This window comes from Ptiloglossa arizonensis, chromosome 3, assembly GCF_051014685.1.
Source record: "Ptiloglossa arizonensis isolate GNS036 chromosome 3, iyPtiAriz1_principal, whole genome shotgun sequence".
In the NCBI taxonomy this organism is placed as follows: Eukaryota; Metazoa; Arthropoda; class Insecta; order Hymenoptera; family Colletidae; genus Ptiloglossa; species Ptiloglossa arizonensis.
Genome location: NC_135050.1, coordinates 8,873,114 through 8,890,749, shown reverse-complemented (window position 1 = coordinate 8,890,749; position 17,636 = coordinate 8,873,114). Strand labels below are relative to the sequence as shown.

The window sequence follows — 17,636 nt, the reverse complement described above, 5'->3', positions numbered from 1 at the left end:
ACCTGGAATGGAACATTTTTATATACTTCGCGTACATGCGTTTGCACTCTACAAGAACGTAATATTTAAATTCCAATTTGAATTCCAAACCACGAAGTTTTCCCGGTTCGAAAATAATACACTGAATTAGGTGGCGACCGAGGATCTTTTTTCGAGTCCAAAGGGTTAAATATTACTTATCAGCAATTTCAAATTAAAGGGAGATACCACACTGACGAGTCAAAAGAATCGAATTCTTTTTTCTTGTTTTCTTAAAGTTTAAAGTGTGTAGAATGTTGTATCAAAAATATATTTCGACATTCAAACATTTAACGAAGTTGCAGCGATAAATAAACTTGTTCTACGTTTCTATCAAAACTATATTTTTCAACATGGTCGACACGAAAACTTCGGAACTACACATTCGATTTACTTTAAATTTTAGAGAGATATTCTGCATAGAGTATTCTATTTTTTATAAACGTTTAAAGTCGTTTCTTTAGATAAAAATGATTGTTTTTACTTCAAACTTCGACCATTTCTACAATTATTATAATTTCTTCTTGTTAACTGTGGCGGTCAACGAACAATGTTTCGACAGCAGCGGTCCTGAGAATAGCGAATAACTTCGCCATTTTGTATGATTTTTACTTTTGCAAAATCGCAAAAAGGAAGCTGAAAGTTATATTTATATTCTCTGAAAAAGACTACATTTTTTATTTAGTAACTACTTGGAAAAAAATTCGCAAAATTTACCCATTTTTTGACGTCTCAAAGTGGTGTCCCCCTTAACAACAGAACTATCGATAGATTTCGGTATGTTAAGATATTTCTCGTATGTATCTCAGGAAAATCGATGATCGAGAGGAACTTATGAAATTGATTATATTTATAGAATAGAAAAAGTAATAACGTCTTTTGAAAATATGCTATGAAATTTAAAGTAAAGTTCTTTGTAAAAGTAATTGAAACCAGTCATTTTGACTGGTTGGTAAATCTAGTGTTGAATTTAGAAAATTTTATGACAATGAGGAATATTAGTTAGTACCTTGGAAAATTTAAAGAAGCATAAAGACATAAATGTGGTATTCAGTGTATTCAAAAAAGTGTGAGATCTTTTTTCAGTATCAATTTTACATGTAAAAATTAAAAAGTCAGTCTTTTTCACTCATGTAGAATTAAATATACAATAAAATGTAACACAATAATAATTTAAATATTCACAAATTACATACTTTAAATAAATATCAATGTGGCACGCAGCATATTGCTGATTTTTATTTTTTTGCATTATAAAAAAGGAAAATACAGAAATACTTATTCGTTGAGAGCAGATGCGTCGGGACTGGTCCGTGTTACGACTTCTGTTGTGGAGTTTCGAATACGACACTGAGGATTGAAGGCCGGAAGTCTCCTCGACGGCGTCAGCCTAACATGTTACGTTACGTGTTTTTATTAAATTTTATGAAGAATCAAATTTTACATTAAAAAATTAAATAAATAAACTCTTCCTTTATCATCTTTAGTAAATAACAAATTAAATGATATCTTATTCATTACATACTTAAAACGCGTCTTTTTTGTCAGGAAGTATTGTAAAGTATTCATTTCTGTTAACTTTTTTCTTAATGTTTGTCACATAGTCACAAGGAGGCTCGCCAACCCTGCTGTGTATAAATGTAAAAAAATTTGGAAAATTGTGTTTAACACGTAAAGAGAACGTAACACAAGTAGAATATTTAAATATGAAAAAACAACATATTTTTATATACATACAAAACTCGTATTCCTTACAATTATCTAGTTACATAATTAAATATGCTGCAATTCTCTACAAATAGTACTTAAGTTTTCATGGGAATCAAAACAAATATACGTATAACACAAATATTATTAACACTTATTAAGTTAAAAGAATTTAGTTAAAGGAACTATTAGATACAAAAAGAATTGTAAAGATATTAGTGCAAAATTGAATATCTAACAATTATTAGAAATGCGTTTTGTTAATGCTTTTATAAAATTATAAAATGTTAAAAGTTTTAACATAATCAAGTATGTATAATTATATAAAAATATTATCATTACACAATTGGATTTATTCAAAATGCGTAAGAATAAACTATATGTACACTTGTGAGCTAATTAATCTTTATAAAACATTTAATAAATGCAAATATAATGATATATTTAAAATAAAAGTAAACTATAAAAAATGTTTATCATTCATAAAGAGTATATAATTTTAATCGATTCATTAACAATTTACTTGAAACATTGGTTGAATCAACTGTCTCCTGATAAATACACAACACAAATTTAAAAGAAAAAAAATAATTGAGCAAATTGAACGAAAATAAATATTTTCTAAAAGAAAAAAATAACAAAATTAATTTAATATTTTTAGTATATCTAAATACATGATAACCTTCTAATTTTTATCTTTTCCATTAAAATTCGTGTGTTCTTAGCCTTTGTAGAAAACGATAATAGAGAATGAAGTTACAAAATTTAAGCTTTTACAGACACAACTGCTTTCTTTGCTGCTTCATCCAAATCATTTGCCGTAATAATTGGCAGACCACTTTCTGCAAGACATTTCTTTGCTTCTCCTACATTAGTACCTAATTTAAAACGAATTGGTTATTAAATTATATAAAGATAAATAAGTGAATTAAATGTAGTAAGTAGAGAAAGAAATAATTATATGTGTTTAAATGGTAAATATATAACATTTTGTAATTACCTTCTAATCTCACAACAAGTGGAATTTTCAGTTGTAAGTTCTGAGATGCGGCAATGATTCCTTTTGCTATTGTGGCACAATTTACAATACCTCCAAATACATTTACGAGAATTACTTTCACTTTTGGATCTAGAAATATAAAAAAATAACACAATGCAACAAATCACAACTTTTTAATGTTATTTTTTGTATAAATTTGAATTTATTTAAGAATTAATTTTGATATGAAATTACTAATTTTTAAATATAGTGGCAATTAAAGTGTAATATAAATTTTGAGTCATTTCTTTTAAACTACTTATTTAATTATTAGTAGTTATCTACTTCAATAATTAATGTACATACCCTCACTAAGTATTCTAAATGCTTGATAAACCTGATCTTCTTTAACACCTCCTCCCACATCCAAAAAATTTGCTGGAGATCCACCATTGAGTTTAATTATATCCATAGTCGCCATTGCTAAGCCAGCACCATTTACTAAACATAATGTGTAAGTTTAAGTATTTAGTGAATTAAAATAAAATATAAAATCTTTGATCTCCTTACTAACATATAATAATTATCATCAATACTAAAGCTATGCATTGGCAATGTAGTAAATGCCTAGGGCACTAAGCCATCACATGACATTATTTATTTTTTATACTATTAAAAATAACAACACATGTAAAAAAGAACATTATATTAAGAATTTACCAAGGAACCTACAATTGTAGTTACAACTTTAATTACCATTTACGAATTTCGTAATAATTTTCAGTAAATAAGAACACAAGAGTGTTTGTTTTACAGTAAATATTCTCTTTGTGATATTAAAAATATTATAACATCATACCTAAACATCCTATATTGCCATCCATGCTAACATAATTTAAATTAAACCGTAAGGCATCTGTTTCTCTAGGATCTTTAACATCATTACTCTCTAAAGCAAACAAATCTTGCTGCCTAAATTGTGCATTATCATCAAATGCTATTTTTGCATCAACTGCTACTACTTGTTTATCTGTTGTTTCAACCAATGGATTAATTTCAACTTGCAAGGCATCAATATCTACAAATAGCTTCCACAAATTTTTTAATTCGAATATTGCTTTCTGTTGCACATCTGGATCTAGAAAGCCCAAAAAGATACAAACGTCTTTAGCAATATTATCATCAATCCCATAGTATATATCAAGTGGTACTGTTTTTATTAATTCTGGGCTTTTCTCAGCAACTGTTTCAATGTCCATGCCACCTGATGGCGAAGCAATTAACACAGGACCATTGTGCTGTCTATCCATAAGAATACAAATATATGTTTCACGTAGAATATTTACAGACTCTGCTACCATAATTTTCTGTACTAATATGCCATCTTTTGATGTCTGTTTCGTAATAAGACGATGACCTAACATATTTTTCACAATATCTACAACTGCTTTACGACTGTTAAGAAATACACAATTTATAATAACATTCCTAATTTTCACATTACATTTTGTACTAACTACTCAAACTTACTCTTTTATAAGATGTACTCCACCTTTGAAACCATTATCAAACCATCCTTTTCCACGTCCACCAGCTAATACTTGAGCTTTAATAACATATTCATTTCCATCTATGAAAATAAGTTGAATTGAATGTTTTAATCAAATATTCATATAACATAATAATATTTAACACGTTGAATGCCATGCTAAATACAGTACACGAGTCCCACTAGACTACTGATTTTTGGATGATGTGCATGTAAACAATATATATAGAGAAAAATGATTTAGCATAATTATTAGTATTGTGTAATTGAAAAAGTATCTATCACATATTACACTACATTTGTAATTCTTTCTAATTGCAGAAATGCAATGTATGCTACTACTGATTAAATGAATCATAATGATCAAATCCTAGATACACAGGAAACTTACCATTTGGCAATTGAAAAAGGCAAGATAAAATACTTATGTAGACATTGCATGTTGGTATTATCAGAAATAAAATAGTGAACAAAGCTGCAAGAAAAAGCCTCTTCTCTACCACTGAATGAACAATCCTTAAAAATATCTTTTAACAAATTCCTAAAACACTGTAAATTCAAATTACTGAATCAGTGGAGCAAGAATGAGAAAATTTGGGACCTTCATTTACTTTAGAAATAAACAAAACATTTTTCAGTTCAAATAAATATAAAATAAAAGACCTGACAACTTGTGATAAATGAATTAGGAATATAACAGCCAAACATGTTATCTCATTAACTACAGCAAATATTGAAATAAATACTAATTAGAATGAATCTTAAAAGAAAATATTAACAATAGTTATCAAATGGATGAGACAGTACTGTTTCTAAAAAATATAATTATTTTCAATATTATTTGATTCATATTACGCTACTATACCTAAAGTATTAGATAATCATCACTACTAATCATCTAGGTGCAGTTGATACAAAGGTAAACATATACACAAACAAAGAGAATATACCAAAAAATATTGAAAAGACTATAACTTATTATTCTATATGTTATATGCAATCATAGCTTTATTTTGACTGTTTACAATAATATCAGGTAAAATAAGTTTATGTAGAATAACTTTATTTTTATTAAATCTGATCCATTGTTTGTATATTTTATTAATTTCATTCAATATTCTTATAAACATTTAGTAAGATGTCTCTGAACTAAAGAAATAAAACCATCACATGCAAACAGATGGCAGAGTATCTGTGGAAACTCGCACGTTGCACAAATCTAAATGACCTAGCACTCAACGTGTTAAAGCTCTTCAATGTAAGTGGTTGCAAATTGTTAAAATACAGATACCATAAATGATAAATTAAAGTTTTCATTGAACAAATAATTTATTATTATGTCATCAATATCCTAAAAGTTATTTGTGAAACAAATTATAAATATTTAGGAGCATGAGCACACTATATTATGCATTCAATAAAATGATTGTGCAATCTTAAACAATAGTTTAAATATGTTTAAATACAAATATGTTTCTACATTCATTGAAATACATAATAAATGTTCATATAAATATAATGCATATTATAAAATCTCTTTAAATAAACAAAATAATCATAAAAAAAAGTATCTTATATTTTAATAAACTTCTATTAGTCTATTTGTACCTGACAAACATTTTTAATAGACATGTACACTTTTAATACAAATTGAATTTTCTGATTATTTTATATTTCAAAGTATTATATTTAAATTTCTACATATGAAAATATACCAAAAAAAACTTTGGTATCTGAATATTCATGAATTTGTTATAAGTTCATTTAAAGAATATGTTACCTTTATGCTCCCTTGAAAAATACAAGAACTAAATTAGAACAAATACTAATGGGTTTAAAAATATATTCCACTTAAATATTAGATTATTTCAAAAATATAACAAATTTTGTTTATATAAAGAAATAAAAATATAAAATTTTGCAGAACATTAATTTTGAATTGCAAAATCTTCATGTTTTGATATATTGAAAGATAACATTGATATAAAGAAGTATATAAAAACATTTGATAACAAATGATATGCTAATATCTTGCTGTTATATAAAATAAAGTTGTAGAAAATAAGCTCTTATTTCTTTTGCTCTGCATGAAATATAATATTAACACATTAAAAATATTTATAAGAAAAAAAAAGTTAATGTAGTAAGTTATAATAGCATTACTATGTTTTTAGATGGAGTATTTTGTTAAATTTTAATACATAAATTAAACAAATTAAAATAATTAAATAAATATTAATATTGCAGGTAAAAAATGAATTTTTTGTATAAATACCTGCATAAACTAAATATACTATAAGCAATAGGATATACTAACACAATGTTTCTAATGCAGAATTCGTTTTATTTATATCATCAATAATAGCAAAATTTTGCACAGAAACCCCGCAATCTCTCAGGAGCTCTTTGCTTTGATATTCGAGTAAATTTAAATTTCTCATTTGTTTCACATTACATTTAAATATTTTTTTCATAATTTTAATTGAATAAAGCGGCTTTCGACTTGCAATACGCAACATTTTTAACCGGAATGGCTTAACACTTCACGGACTAATAGTAAAAAGTAAACTGCTAATAAATTTTTTAAATTATTTATTCGTCACAAGCACCAGTATTAATTAATTTAAGACTTTAAATTGTCTTCGAAAAATGCATTTACTGTAACTTTTTGTGCAACACATATATCTTTAAAATAATCAACAGCTTTTAAGAATGAACTGTAAGAACGAGTTATCATTAATGCTGTTTCAACCTTATACGTATCAAATATAAAATAAACTGATTCGTTTCAATGCATGTATGATTTAATACCCCGAATAAATTGTGGTCAATTCAAGAGAAAGTCACCATGCTTCGCGTTACCCTGTCTTTTTCACATGTAGCTCTCATGTGCTGCGCCAGATACATATATATTTCCTGGTGACACATTATGAACCGACTTTAACCATCTAAAATTTCTAACCTATAAGTGATGTGTCAATTATCATGAAATAATAGACATAACGTAGAATAAGTATAAAATAGATTCATTCAAACAATACCTATTTGATGCATTACATAACACATACAATTGCCAGGGTATTGACAATAGAATATTGCTTATTATTTTATACCGATTCAAGTGATACATAATTTATAGGTTAGATATTTCGGAAAATTAAAATTATTCAGTAATACGATTAGCGACATATTACTACGTATGCATCTCACGCAGCCCGCGCGAGAGCTACATATGAAAGAGGAAAAATAACCAGGAGCATGGTGACTTTTCCCTGAATTGGCCAGAAGACGGCAGACACGACAATTATATTTATTCAGTCAAAAGTATGCATCTAAGAGACAGTTCGTGCCTCTCTGACTTGAAGTCCACTTATCTATATTTTAGATTACAGAGGACCTAGTGCTCTCTCACTTACGTTTTAGATTTACCAAAACAAAATTGTGTTAAAATCAGCAATCATCTTGTTAATTGTTTGACAAATATTTTTGTGAAGAATAACAATCATTAATATAAACTCACCAACAATAAATAAAATTAATACTTTGAATGCAGAAGATCAATACTGTGTAATTTTATTTAATTTGTTGAGGTTATGTTGTATTTATTCCTCTGAAAATATAATCGGATAGTAATGAAAAAAATAGACGATAAAGTGACCTTTGAACAATGTACTACGCAGAAATATTATTTATTATGAATTAATGTATTTGTTTTGCCGAAAATAGTAAATATTGAAATGTAAAAATATTTGTCTAAATCATTATGGCTTGTGAAAAAAATGAGGTAATTATATGAACTTTATAATAAAATATGTTATTCAATTTTTTGTATGCTACGTTTATGTATTTAAAAATATTCCTAACATTATATTTTTATAATCTGTGTAATAATAAAATAATTTATATTGTTGTAGTTATAGCAAATTTAATTTGTAAGGTTTGCATGTTTATAATGTCATTTTCGTAAATATTTAAATGCTGTTAAAAATAGCTTATAAAATTGTACCTTAAATGTTTATAAAAAATTTAATGAACTGATAGAAATTTCTTATTATGAACCAGAAATATTTGACAACTTACTTGATAAAAAAGTATTCATTTTATAATTGAATATTTTTTAAAAAACATATACTCTACCTACAATTTATACTGTACAACATTGTGTTATTCATGGTTTTGTTATTTATACAAAAATAATTTATTATGTAGCATTTAATATATCAACCGATTCATAGTTCATTGAACAGATGCTGTTGATTTGATATGTTTATAGATGCTTCATAAAAATGAGAACAATTTATGTTCTATTTTAAGGAAGATTTCTTCAAATAATTTTACCAAACCAAAGTTCTTATTGTTTTTAATTTTTATGTAACATCTCATTTTTATAAAAAATCCTGGGTTTTTACAAAAATGTGTGTTTTTCTAAAACTGAGGATAATAGAGCAATAGTGGTTCCAGATTTGTGTTTAGGACCATAAATAATATAAGAATCACCCAATGGATGTTGCAAAACATAAAAAAAGTTGTGATTTGTTGCATTGTGTAATTGTATTTTTTCTTATGTGTATGTCATGTTTCTCTTTAAATTCTAAATTAAATTTCTACTACAATTGTAAAAAAGTTACATTGTTTTATTTTAAATGAAAAGATTCTATTGGCATTGGAATACAGTGTACTGTCAATAGGGTAACTATTCACTCACTTGTGAAATATGTAACAAGAATACATAAATGTTAATTAAATATCTAAAATAGTAATTGAAATACTCATATTGTCAAAATACAAGTTCGGGAAAAGAAAAACCATTGTTTCATTTGACCGTTTCTGGTCGGGATGTGGAGAAAGCGTGGCTTTTCTTTATTATTTGTAGTGACAATCAGTGCTTATAGAACACAACATTGGGAAAATAATTGATTTTACTGTAAAAAGTAGTTATTGTTAATCGTGTTCTTTGTGGAAAAATTAAAAGGATACATCAGGATATTTTGAATGGTCTGAAACCCATGAAAAATCAGTGTCATAAATTATTCTGGATCAGCAGAAATGATCAAGGTAAATTCCATGAATGAGTTTTGTAAATGAGTTTAGTGTGAAATATATGAATTACATTGGTGATGGTGACTCGAAGATTATCAAAGCTCTTCTCAATGTATATCTTTATGGTGAAGACATAACATTGAAGAATAGTGAATATATGGGATATGTGAAAGAAAGAACGAGTATGCGATTAAAAAATACGTGAAGAAGAAACATCTTAGAGAAAAAGGATCTTGTCAGGTGCATTTGTAAAAAATTAATACATGTGCTCAATTGAGAATGAATTGCAATATTAATACTGTCCAGTGGGAGCTGAAAGTTGGTGTAAATGGCAAGTTGAAGAAGCAATTGGAAAATTAGAAGAATACAAGCACCAGCCTGGCTTTATGAAATGTATTAAAAATCATTTGTTGCCGATTTATGAAGACTTATCCAAAGATAATTTGTTAGAGCAATGCTTAAGTGGCTTTACCATTTGATGTATAGCTTCAAAGCATCTCTATAGTGGATCAAAAATATTTGTATCACAAACATTGTGTGACAATTTTTGAAAATTTGTCAATGAAGAGGATAAACAGGATATAGTCTTATTTTTGTTCAAATTTTCCAATTTGTCCTTGTTATCAAGAAATCAAATTTATTTATAACAATCGCAGAAAAATGTTAAAATAAAATCTTTTTTAAACTGAAATAATTTTTATTTGGCAGTTCTACATTTTTATAGTAAACTGAACTCCAGAGTCCTTACCAATTCAATAATTATAATTTATTAGGAAAAAGTTAGCACAATTTTTAATACTGATCATTAAATATACTCATTCTGTATAATATAAAAAAATAATGTATTATATAACATCCAGACAAATATGAGATTAAAATTTTTTTATACATTACAGGAGAAAATTATTTTGGAAGCAAATACCGTTTTCTTATTAATGAAAAAAGGATTTCCTATATCTCGAAATGTAAGAGCACAGTGGATGTTAGAGCATTTAGACACTGTGATAAATATTCAGTGTTCAAGTTTTAAAAACAAAGAAGCTGCAGAATTGGAAATTGTATCTGTGCTACCAAAAAGTAAACCTGAATCTTGGTCTGCTGAAACAAGTCATCAATTCCTTTACAAAGTGACTTCTACAACATCAATAATATTTTTAGCGCACAAATATAGAATAGTGTTTAACTTAGATTTAAGTCCATCGCTTGCAACTGTAGTAAGTATTACCAATAACATAAATAGAACCCGAAAATGTATCATATTTATGGACAAATTTATGAAGATTTGTTAGATTTTTATGACTCAAGTTCTCTTACAGTTAATACTGTTCGAGGTTTCCAGCTGTAAACCGTGTTCTTTTGGAAGTTGGTTTCAATGTTTCGCCAACTTTATGAGTTTTACGGATGCCTTTGCTGCGTAGCTTCTTGAGAGGAGTTCGCGAATTAAAATTAAAAAGAAAAGGACATGCAGTTTTGAGGATTTGGAAAACTGCCTTCAGACGTGGTTTTTAGAACAGCAAATAATGAGTAATCTCATTATTACAGGAGAAAGCATTGGAAGTAGGAAATGAGATTAGGATACCATCTTCATTCAATGTCAGTAGGGGGGCTGGTTAACGAAATTTAAAGATTGTCACAACATAAGTTATTAACGCCGCCAAAAATTCCAGCAAACTTTGTGGTTTGCCACCGTTATGTGCTATTTCACTAACTCGCAGTCTGTCGCACTCGCCGCTGCAAAGAACAGAAGAACTGAAAATAGAGAACTTCCATCATAAGTTTCGTCACAAGTGGACGACCTATAATGAGACAATATTGTAATTGTTCCAAAGTAATAAATAATCACAATCATCTGATTTGAACGTAATAAAACACATTTGGCATGAATTGGAAATTGAAATCTATAAACATGTCATTAAAAATAAGAATGATTTAAAAAGAGTACTAATAGAGGAATGGAGTAAAATCAAATCCGACATTACTGAACAATTAGTAATATCGGTGTCAAATAGATTACGTGAGGTAGAATGTAATCCAGGGCACCCAACAAAATGCTGAATTAAGATTTCATTTGATGTTTTATTAAACAACTTTCTTTTACATATACAATGTTAGCTGTGAGATGTTTTCCGAATTGAGTTCTACTTATTTTATTCTTTTTTTAAATATAAACAGGTTTATTTGTTTTTGCATTACTACATAATAATTATAAATATATTGGTATTACATAGTTATCACATTTGTTTTTCCAAATCGTCCTTAAACTCTTTTATGAGATGAAACATTTTCTGATATATGATGTACGATTTTTATTGTGACTCATTGTATATAAAATATAAGTAAAAGATAATCAGACAGGGAATGGTAAAAAGGTGATCATTAAGAGACAAACAGAATAAAGATACGAAACACTAAAGACTATCTGAGCAAAGAAATTATACAGTTGCTTTTATGTGATATTTGAAGTTGTGCTCTACAGTGTAATTTTCACAAGGATTATTTTTGAAAAGATTTATTGCCCATAATATGAAATATGTTAAGGAGAGAAGGAGATAGCAATTCATTGAGTGTGTTATTTTTCCTATCTAAATGTGCAATATGGTTGTCATCATCTGAAGATAATAATTCGTCTGACAAAGTAGCGAATAAAGCGCTGATAAAGATAATTTTGACTATTTCGATAGTACAGTAAATAATATTGGAACTAATCATCAAAATGAGTGATTTGATCTACGAGGCAGCCAGCCAAATATTGTTTTTTATGAGTATCAACGATGCCAAAATAATTAATATGAAAAGTGCTAAACTGTAGCAAAATAGAAGATTTTAATGGATCTTCATCACTGATGAAATTTTTGAACACATCAGGGTATAAAAAAATTCTGTTTTACAATCAAGAATAGTTTCCAAACGTTTATATAAATGGGCACCAACGAACGAAAATGAAATAAAATATTTATTTGGATTTATTGTATGGATGAGATTGGTAAAATTCCTATCTGTACTGGTCACAGAATCTATTATTTGCTCAAACATCCTCGCAGAAAATAATGAGCAGAGACTGAATTGACATTCTGTTGAGAATGTTGCATGTCGCGGGTAATACAGTGGTTGATGGACCTTATCGTTTGTTAAAAGTCTAATTCATTATAGACGAATTAAATAAAAAATGTTTCTAAATATTATGATCCACCCAAAGTACTATGCATCGACGAGTTGCTAATTCCATTCCGTGGACGAATTATATTTAGGCAATATTTGAAACAAAAGAAGCATAAGTATGGTATCAAAATACTTAATTTGTTCTGTGATTACAGAAACACCTACAGTTTTGGTGTTTATACGAAAAAAAACCCTGAACAAATAAAATACAACACCATCAAACATTGTCATGGATTTATTTGAGAATATGTTTCATAAAGACCATACCTCATGTATTGATACCGTATTCACCAGTATGGATTTGGCGAATAAACTAATAAAGAAAATATACATTTGATTGGTATACTTCGAATAAATCGTAAAAGAAACCTAAATGAAGTGATGACAAAATACCTAATTGAAAGCGGGAAAGTTATTACCAAAGAAAATAGTAATGGAATTAGAGTTTTGAAATAGAAAGATAAAAGAGACGTTTTGGTCTTTTCTATGAAAAATTCTAGCGAAATTACGTAAATGTAAAAACAAAAAACGGGTTTTGTTGTAAACCAAAAATGATCGTTAAATAGAATACAGGAAACACCGCTATTTATCTTTCTGATCAATTGCAGTTCATTGAGAAAGACAGTTAAATGGTGCAGAAAATTAGCTTTTGAACTTTTTTTAAATGTCGCTGCTATGAATGTCTTGTTTCAAGATGAAACAGGAAGAAAAATGTCAATCACGGCATTTTGCAAACAATTAATAGATGTGCTCACATGGCATTCAGATGGAGAAATACCAATCCGGATCGATAGAAGAAGTGTTCATAAATTATATAAAAAAAGAAAAAGATGTGCATAAAATTCGAAAATATTGCTCTGAATGCTATAATACGAATACAAGAACATTCGCGCGCAGTACAGCTAGAAAGTTAGCCAAACAGATCATCACTTTTTGTAATACCTATAAATCCAAACCGCATCTTTGCTTAGAATGTTTTAATAAACTCTATTAATTTTTTAACCTTGATACTGTCGGTTCCATGAACCGACTTTGCCTAAATAAACAGTTCACTGTCTGTCTATGAAGGCTGACGCCGCGCTTAACGTATTAATTAAGAAGAACATCACAATTGAAAATTCAATTCTTTGGCTAAACTATCGATACTATAGCAAAGATACATAAGAATTTTTTATTCTGTTAGTCAAGATTTTCAATTTGAAAAAAAAAAGCCATTAATTTTCGTTGGCGACGTTCACATTGGACGTGCACTATATAGCGTAATAGTATCCGATGGCGTTGTGACATTATGGTAATGGGGCAAAATGAGGGAAGTTGCCCTAGTTTTAGAGCTTAATTTGAACATGTTTGTTGTATTTTACACAATTGTAAAAGCTCAAACAAATGAAAAGATATAGAAGTACTTGACATTTATTATAATAATGTTAAGTTCTACTGCTGGATTTTTTGTGCTGCATTGCCAATGAGGAAGCATAAAATCATGAACGAGAGTGAACGTGTTAAGAATCTATGAGCAAGTATTTAGCAGAAAATTCAGTATAAATAGCTATGAGTATTTTATAAATTATTGTATAGTTTTGCATTTACTTAATTTTTTACAGAATGTTCTATAAAATGCAGTTACTATTGAAGTGAAGAAGCCAATAATGTATAAAACACAGTAAGCATTCATTTTATTATTTTTGTGAAATATAATGTTTAATCTGTGTGCGTTTAGGAGTCGAGATATATTGTATTCGTTCGGTTTATTGAAGCAAAGTGTCCTCCATATGTGAAGTCAATTTGATGATTTAAACTAACAAATTAAACTAACGATAATGACAAATTCCATATTTATATTATAATCACACTATTCTAAAGTTTTGAAATGGGTTCTAATTTGTTTTTGTATACAAATTTTCATTGAAGTTGCTGAGTATGGTACATTATTGGGTTCTAAACATAAGTATTTTAAGTAAAAAATATTTGTCTTCATAAATATATGATTTTATTTTAGGATATACAACATGGTGAAATAGTTATAGATGAAGTATGTGTAGCAACAAAACATTTTTTGGAAGGCATTATCAAACCTGTAAGTAATGATTTATTTCTTTTTATATATAAATATGTAGTTAAAGTATTTAATGTTTTTTTCTATAGTTTAAAATGGTTTGAATACAAATCTTTTGCGCAAACTTTTTGTTATTTTAAACCATAATACAATTAAAGTGCATTCTTGGTTATCCAAGTGTAGGGCATATACAGTGTGTTTCACTTTAATCAAACGTTTAAATTGTTTCCACTGCTATTGAAAGTAAAAAAATGATTAAGAAAGGTTTAAATAGTTTTAAGGCGTATATCTAACAGTGATGTTGTCGGCATCAAAAGCAATTTAATGTATTCATATTCTCCATAATAAAGAGTAAAATAAAGGATAGAATTCCTTTAACCCTGACAACAATTACAATTACTACAGCTCAATCAATATCATTTGGCAACCCAAACTACAAATGGTGCCATTTAGATCAACCCATGTCTATAATAACTTCACCAGAATACACTTATGAAGTACATGATACGCAATTCAATAATAGTAACAGCAGAAACGCGACTCAGCGATTAACCTCCTAGTATCGGAAATGATTTCCATACTTTCTGAATTTTTACCAATTTTGTGTGGCCTCTGGGTCTTTGTTCAATGGTTCAAAACGCTTGATGCAACAGTTACATTTGCAATCTGTTTAGTGTTAATTGAAACAATTTGTTTTCATTTTATTTAAATTAAGTCGCTTTATATTGTAATAACGTTACATTAATGCTATAATTGTATTTTTTTTGCAGTTGATAATACCAGGAAGTAACAGAAAAATGCAGCCAGAAATTTATGTAACTATAATAGCACATACACCCTTTTTCATGAGTCCAGCACAAGTTTTAGTACAAGGTTGGTTAGTAACGATGAACAATGTCAATCAACTTACCAATTTTATAGAGAAACAACTTAATATATTAGAAGAGAAGGTTGCATCTGTTACTGCTATAGCTAGTCAACAGTTAGAAAGTTTAAAAGTTGAAAGTGAACGTTTGGTGGGAGGCCTTTTTGAAGAAAGTACTACTTGTTTGAATAAAAGCAGTAGTAATTGTATGGTAAATACTTCGATAATTTCCCCTGAATCAAGTTTTGTGAATATGTTGAGATATGGGATGTTAGCGCTTACGCTTCTGCCGGAACACAGCTGTTCACGTAAGTTTTTTACGTTTATGTAATGTATGAATATATTTTATACCAATACTAAATATATTACCAAATATCTTTTTAAATGAAGAATTAGTTTAAAAATAACTTCTGTTTATAAAAACATCTGTAAAATTATTACACTTCTGCTATTCATGAAATATTAATAAAGTAAATATTAAAATTCTTCGTAAATATTTATATAAAGGTATTTTATATCAAGTATATTCAAAATAAAAATAACACTTTATTTTCAAAATTGACTTCTTGTTATTAGGCATAATAATATTATTTATTCATAACAAATATTACACAAATAATAACATTATGAAGTTAATTGCAATGACAATTAATTTTTAGATATGATAATCGTCTCAGATGGTATAATAGGAACTACTGATGTACATGTATTAGATTCTGTTATACAGCAATTGCGTGCAACAACAGTTGCATGTAGTTTTCTGCGCGTCGGAAGTACGTATCATCCACACTGTGCTGATGGTCTAGTTCCATATCAAGACTTACTATATTTTATTGCTCGAGCTACTTTGGGTACCTACATGTCTTTTATTCCATATGCTGTACGTAAAATTTTGTCATAATACTTATATCTGTATATAAAATGCGAGTATCATTCTTATAACTGTTAAATCTTTCATCTATTGCATTAAGAATATTGAGTAATACTAGATTTACTTTCGCTCGATAAATAATGACAAGGAACGGTTATAGTAACGAGATTAATGATTTCTAAAATATTTCCTTGATATATTTATAACGAGACTGACCACAGACAGAATACAATTTAGGAAAGTATTCGTTATTTGAATTCTTTCTGCATTTGGTAATCTGAGGGCGTGCTTTGACTACTTGAAATGGAAAGAAAGAATATATTTCGATTGTATGGAGTGGACAGAGTGGATAGCATTGATGTCTATAAGTTGCAACGATTTCCACCTGCTGAACTGCTAGAAGATTATTCTAATGACTTGAGTTACCAATGAGCTATCGAAGCTGAAAAGTATTTAGAATTGTTATGTAACGAATCTGCGAGCAGATCCAGCGGGAGAAGCTTCGATAGGACAGTTAGTTCGATAGGACGCCCTGAATTTCCGGATGGCTGCGGCCAGTTCCTTTACACTGACCCTTAGCTCAGCGGACCAAGTGTTCCGGTTCGTCATGGGATGTAGCTCGTCTTCCCTCGCTATAGGAAAAAAGATGTTAACCACGTCCCTTAGCAGTGGGGGGTCAAGATCTTCGGTGATCGGGCACGCCCATGGGCGGAGTTTGTTCAACACTGCCTTGCATGGCCACTCCCTGGGATCTTGTCCGAGGGTCTGGAAGAGCTCCTTCCAGCTCTAGGCTTTGATCGTTTGATGATAACTGCAGAGCTTTTCGGGGTCAGATCACGGCGAGAGCGGCTATCATTAGCGCGTGCTCGTCAAGGCGTCGGAGCACCCATCTGCTCGGAGGCGGTATCGGGGGCGGAGAGAACCACGCGGATATACCGTGGTCTCCGATAATGGCCCCGCCTCCACTATCACGTGCCACTCGGACACCATACTCACAACGTCGGGTAATCTATTAAGTTGTTCGAAAAGTCATTCCGTTTTTTTTTTGGTAAAAACGAAACACGATTTTTTTAGAGTGTATAAACGTTTTACTAAATTATATATTCTTCATTGACTTTCCGAACAACCCAATAAATGTCAAATTTACTATGGACCCGCCCTCGCGCTATATGCACGTTAGCTGCGACTCGTAATTAATCAGCCGGAGATTGAGGCACATCGCTCGATTCGTCCTCGAAAACCTCTAAGATACAGACTTGAAGTTAAAGTCCTCAGGACGAGCTCTGTTTAAGGCACAAATCTTCCAATGCACACCCTCAGCCCGGCCAAGTACTGTTCGATATTTGTATTTCTCCGTTTAAGGTTTCTGCTGTTACTGTTATTGATTGTAAGCAG

The 17,636-nt window shown here is 29.2% G+C and overlaps 2 protein-coding genes and 1 pseudogene across 10 annotated transcripts in view; 2 read left to right on the top strand and 1 right to left on the bottom strand.

Annotated features, from left to right (window-relative positions):
• Window positions 1-1,077: 1,077 nt before the first annotated feature.
• LOC143144053 (succinate--CoA ligase [GDP-forming] subunit beta, mitochondrial) lies at window positions 1,078-7,459 on the bottom strand. Of its 5 annotated transcripts, XR_012991332.1 has the most exons (8): window positions 7,295-7,459; window positions 6,571-7,215; window positions 4,235-4,334; window positions 3,564-4,159; window positions 3,071-3,205; window positions 2,726-2,854; window positions 2,408-2,603; window positions 1,078-1,408 (listed from the first exon to the last, which is right to left on the bottom strand). XR_012991332.1 is itself a non-coding variant. In XM_076306055.1 (7 exons), exons 2-7 carry the CDS (start codon window positions 6,770-6,772, stop codon window positions 2,491-2,493), a joined length of 1,275 nt encoding a protein of 424 aa, XP_076162170.1. In that variant the 5' UTR covers window positions 6,773-7,215; window positions 7,295-7,459; the 3' UTR covers window positions 2,168-2,490. The 5 variants fall into 5 exon arrangements, 1 of the variants encoding a protein (XP_076162170.1); XR_012991334.1 differs by lacking the exon at window positions 6,571-7,215 and having other exon boundaries at window positions 7,295-7,456; XR_012991333.1 differs by lacking the exon at window positions 7,295-7,459 and having other exon boundaries at window positions 6,571-7,271.
• LOC143144052 (KICSTOR complex protein SZT2) overlaps window positions 7,405-17,636 on the top strand; it is a 48,015-nt gene continuing 37,783 nt past the window's right edge. For 2 of the 5 annotated variants that reach the window (XM_076306053.1, XM_076306054.1), the window contains exons 1-5: window positions 7,405-8,037; window positions 10,190-10,507; window positions 14,449-14,526; window positions 15,276-15,678; window positions 16,030-16,250. In XM_076306053.1, the coding sequence (XP_076162168.1) occupies window positions 8,017-8,037; window positions 10,190-10,507; window positions 14,449-14,526; window positions 15,276-15,678; window positions 16,030-16,250 (1,041 nt within the window). In that variant the 5' untranslated portion in view covers window positions 7,405-8,016. Of the gene's footprint in view, window positions 8,038-10,189; window positions 10,508-10,731; window positions 13,966-14,053; window positions 14,113-14,448; window positions 14,527-15,275; window positions 15,679-16,029; window positions 16,251-17,636 lie in introns of those variants that run through there. The other 3 variants (XM_076306050.1, XM_076306051.1, XM_076306052.1) reach the window with 3 other exon arrangements.
• On the top strand, window positions 8,754-9,772 carry LOC143144528 (uncharacterized; annotated as a pseudogene).

Excerpts from the sequence above, each read along its gene's own strand:
- LOC143144053 (XM_076306055.1), bottom strand. The coding sequence starts at position 6,772 with ATGTTGCGTATTGCAAGTCGAAAGCCGCTTTATTCAATTAAAATTATG. Across the intron at positions 4,335-6,570 it reads TTCTGCATTAGAAACATTGT|ATGGAAATGAATATGTTATT; the intron begins GTTAGTATATCC and ends TTATTTTCATAG. Across the intron at positions 2,855-3,070 it reads ATTTAGAATACTTAGTGAGG|ATCCAAAAGTGAAAGTAATT; the intron begins GTATGTACATTA and ends TTATATTTCTAG.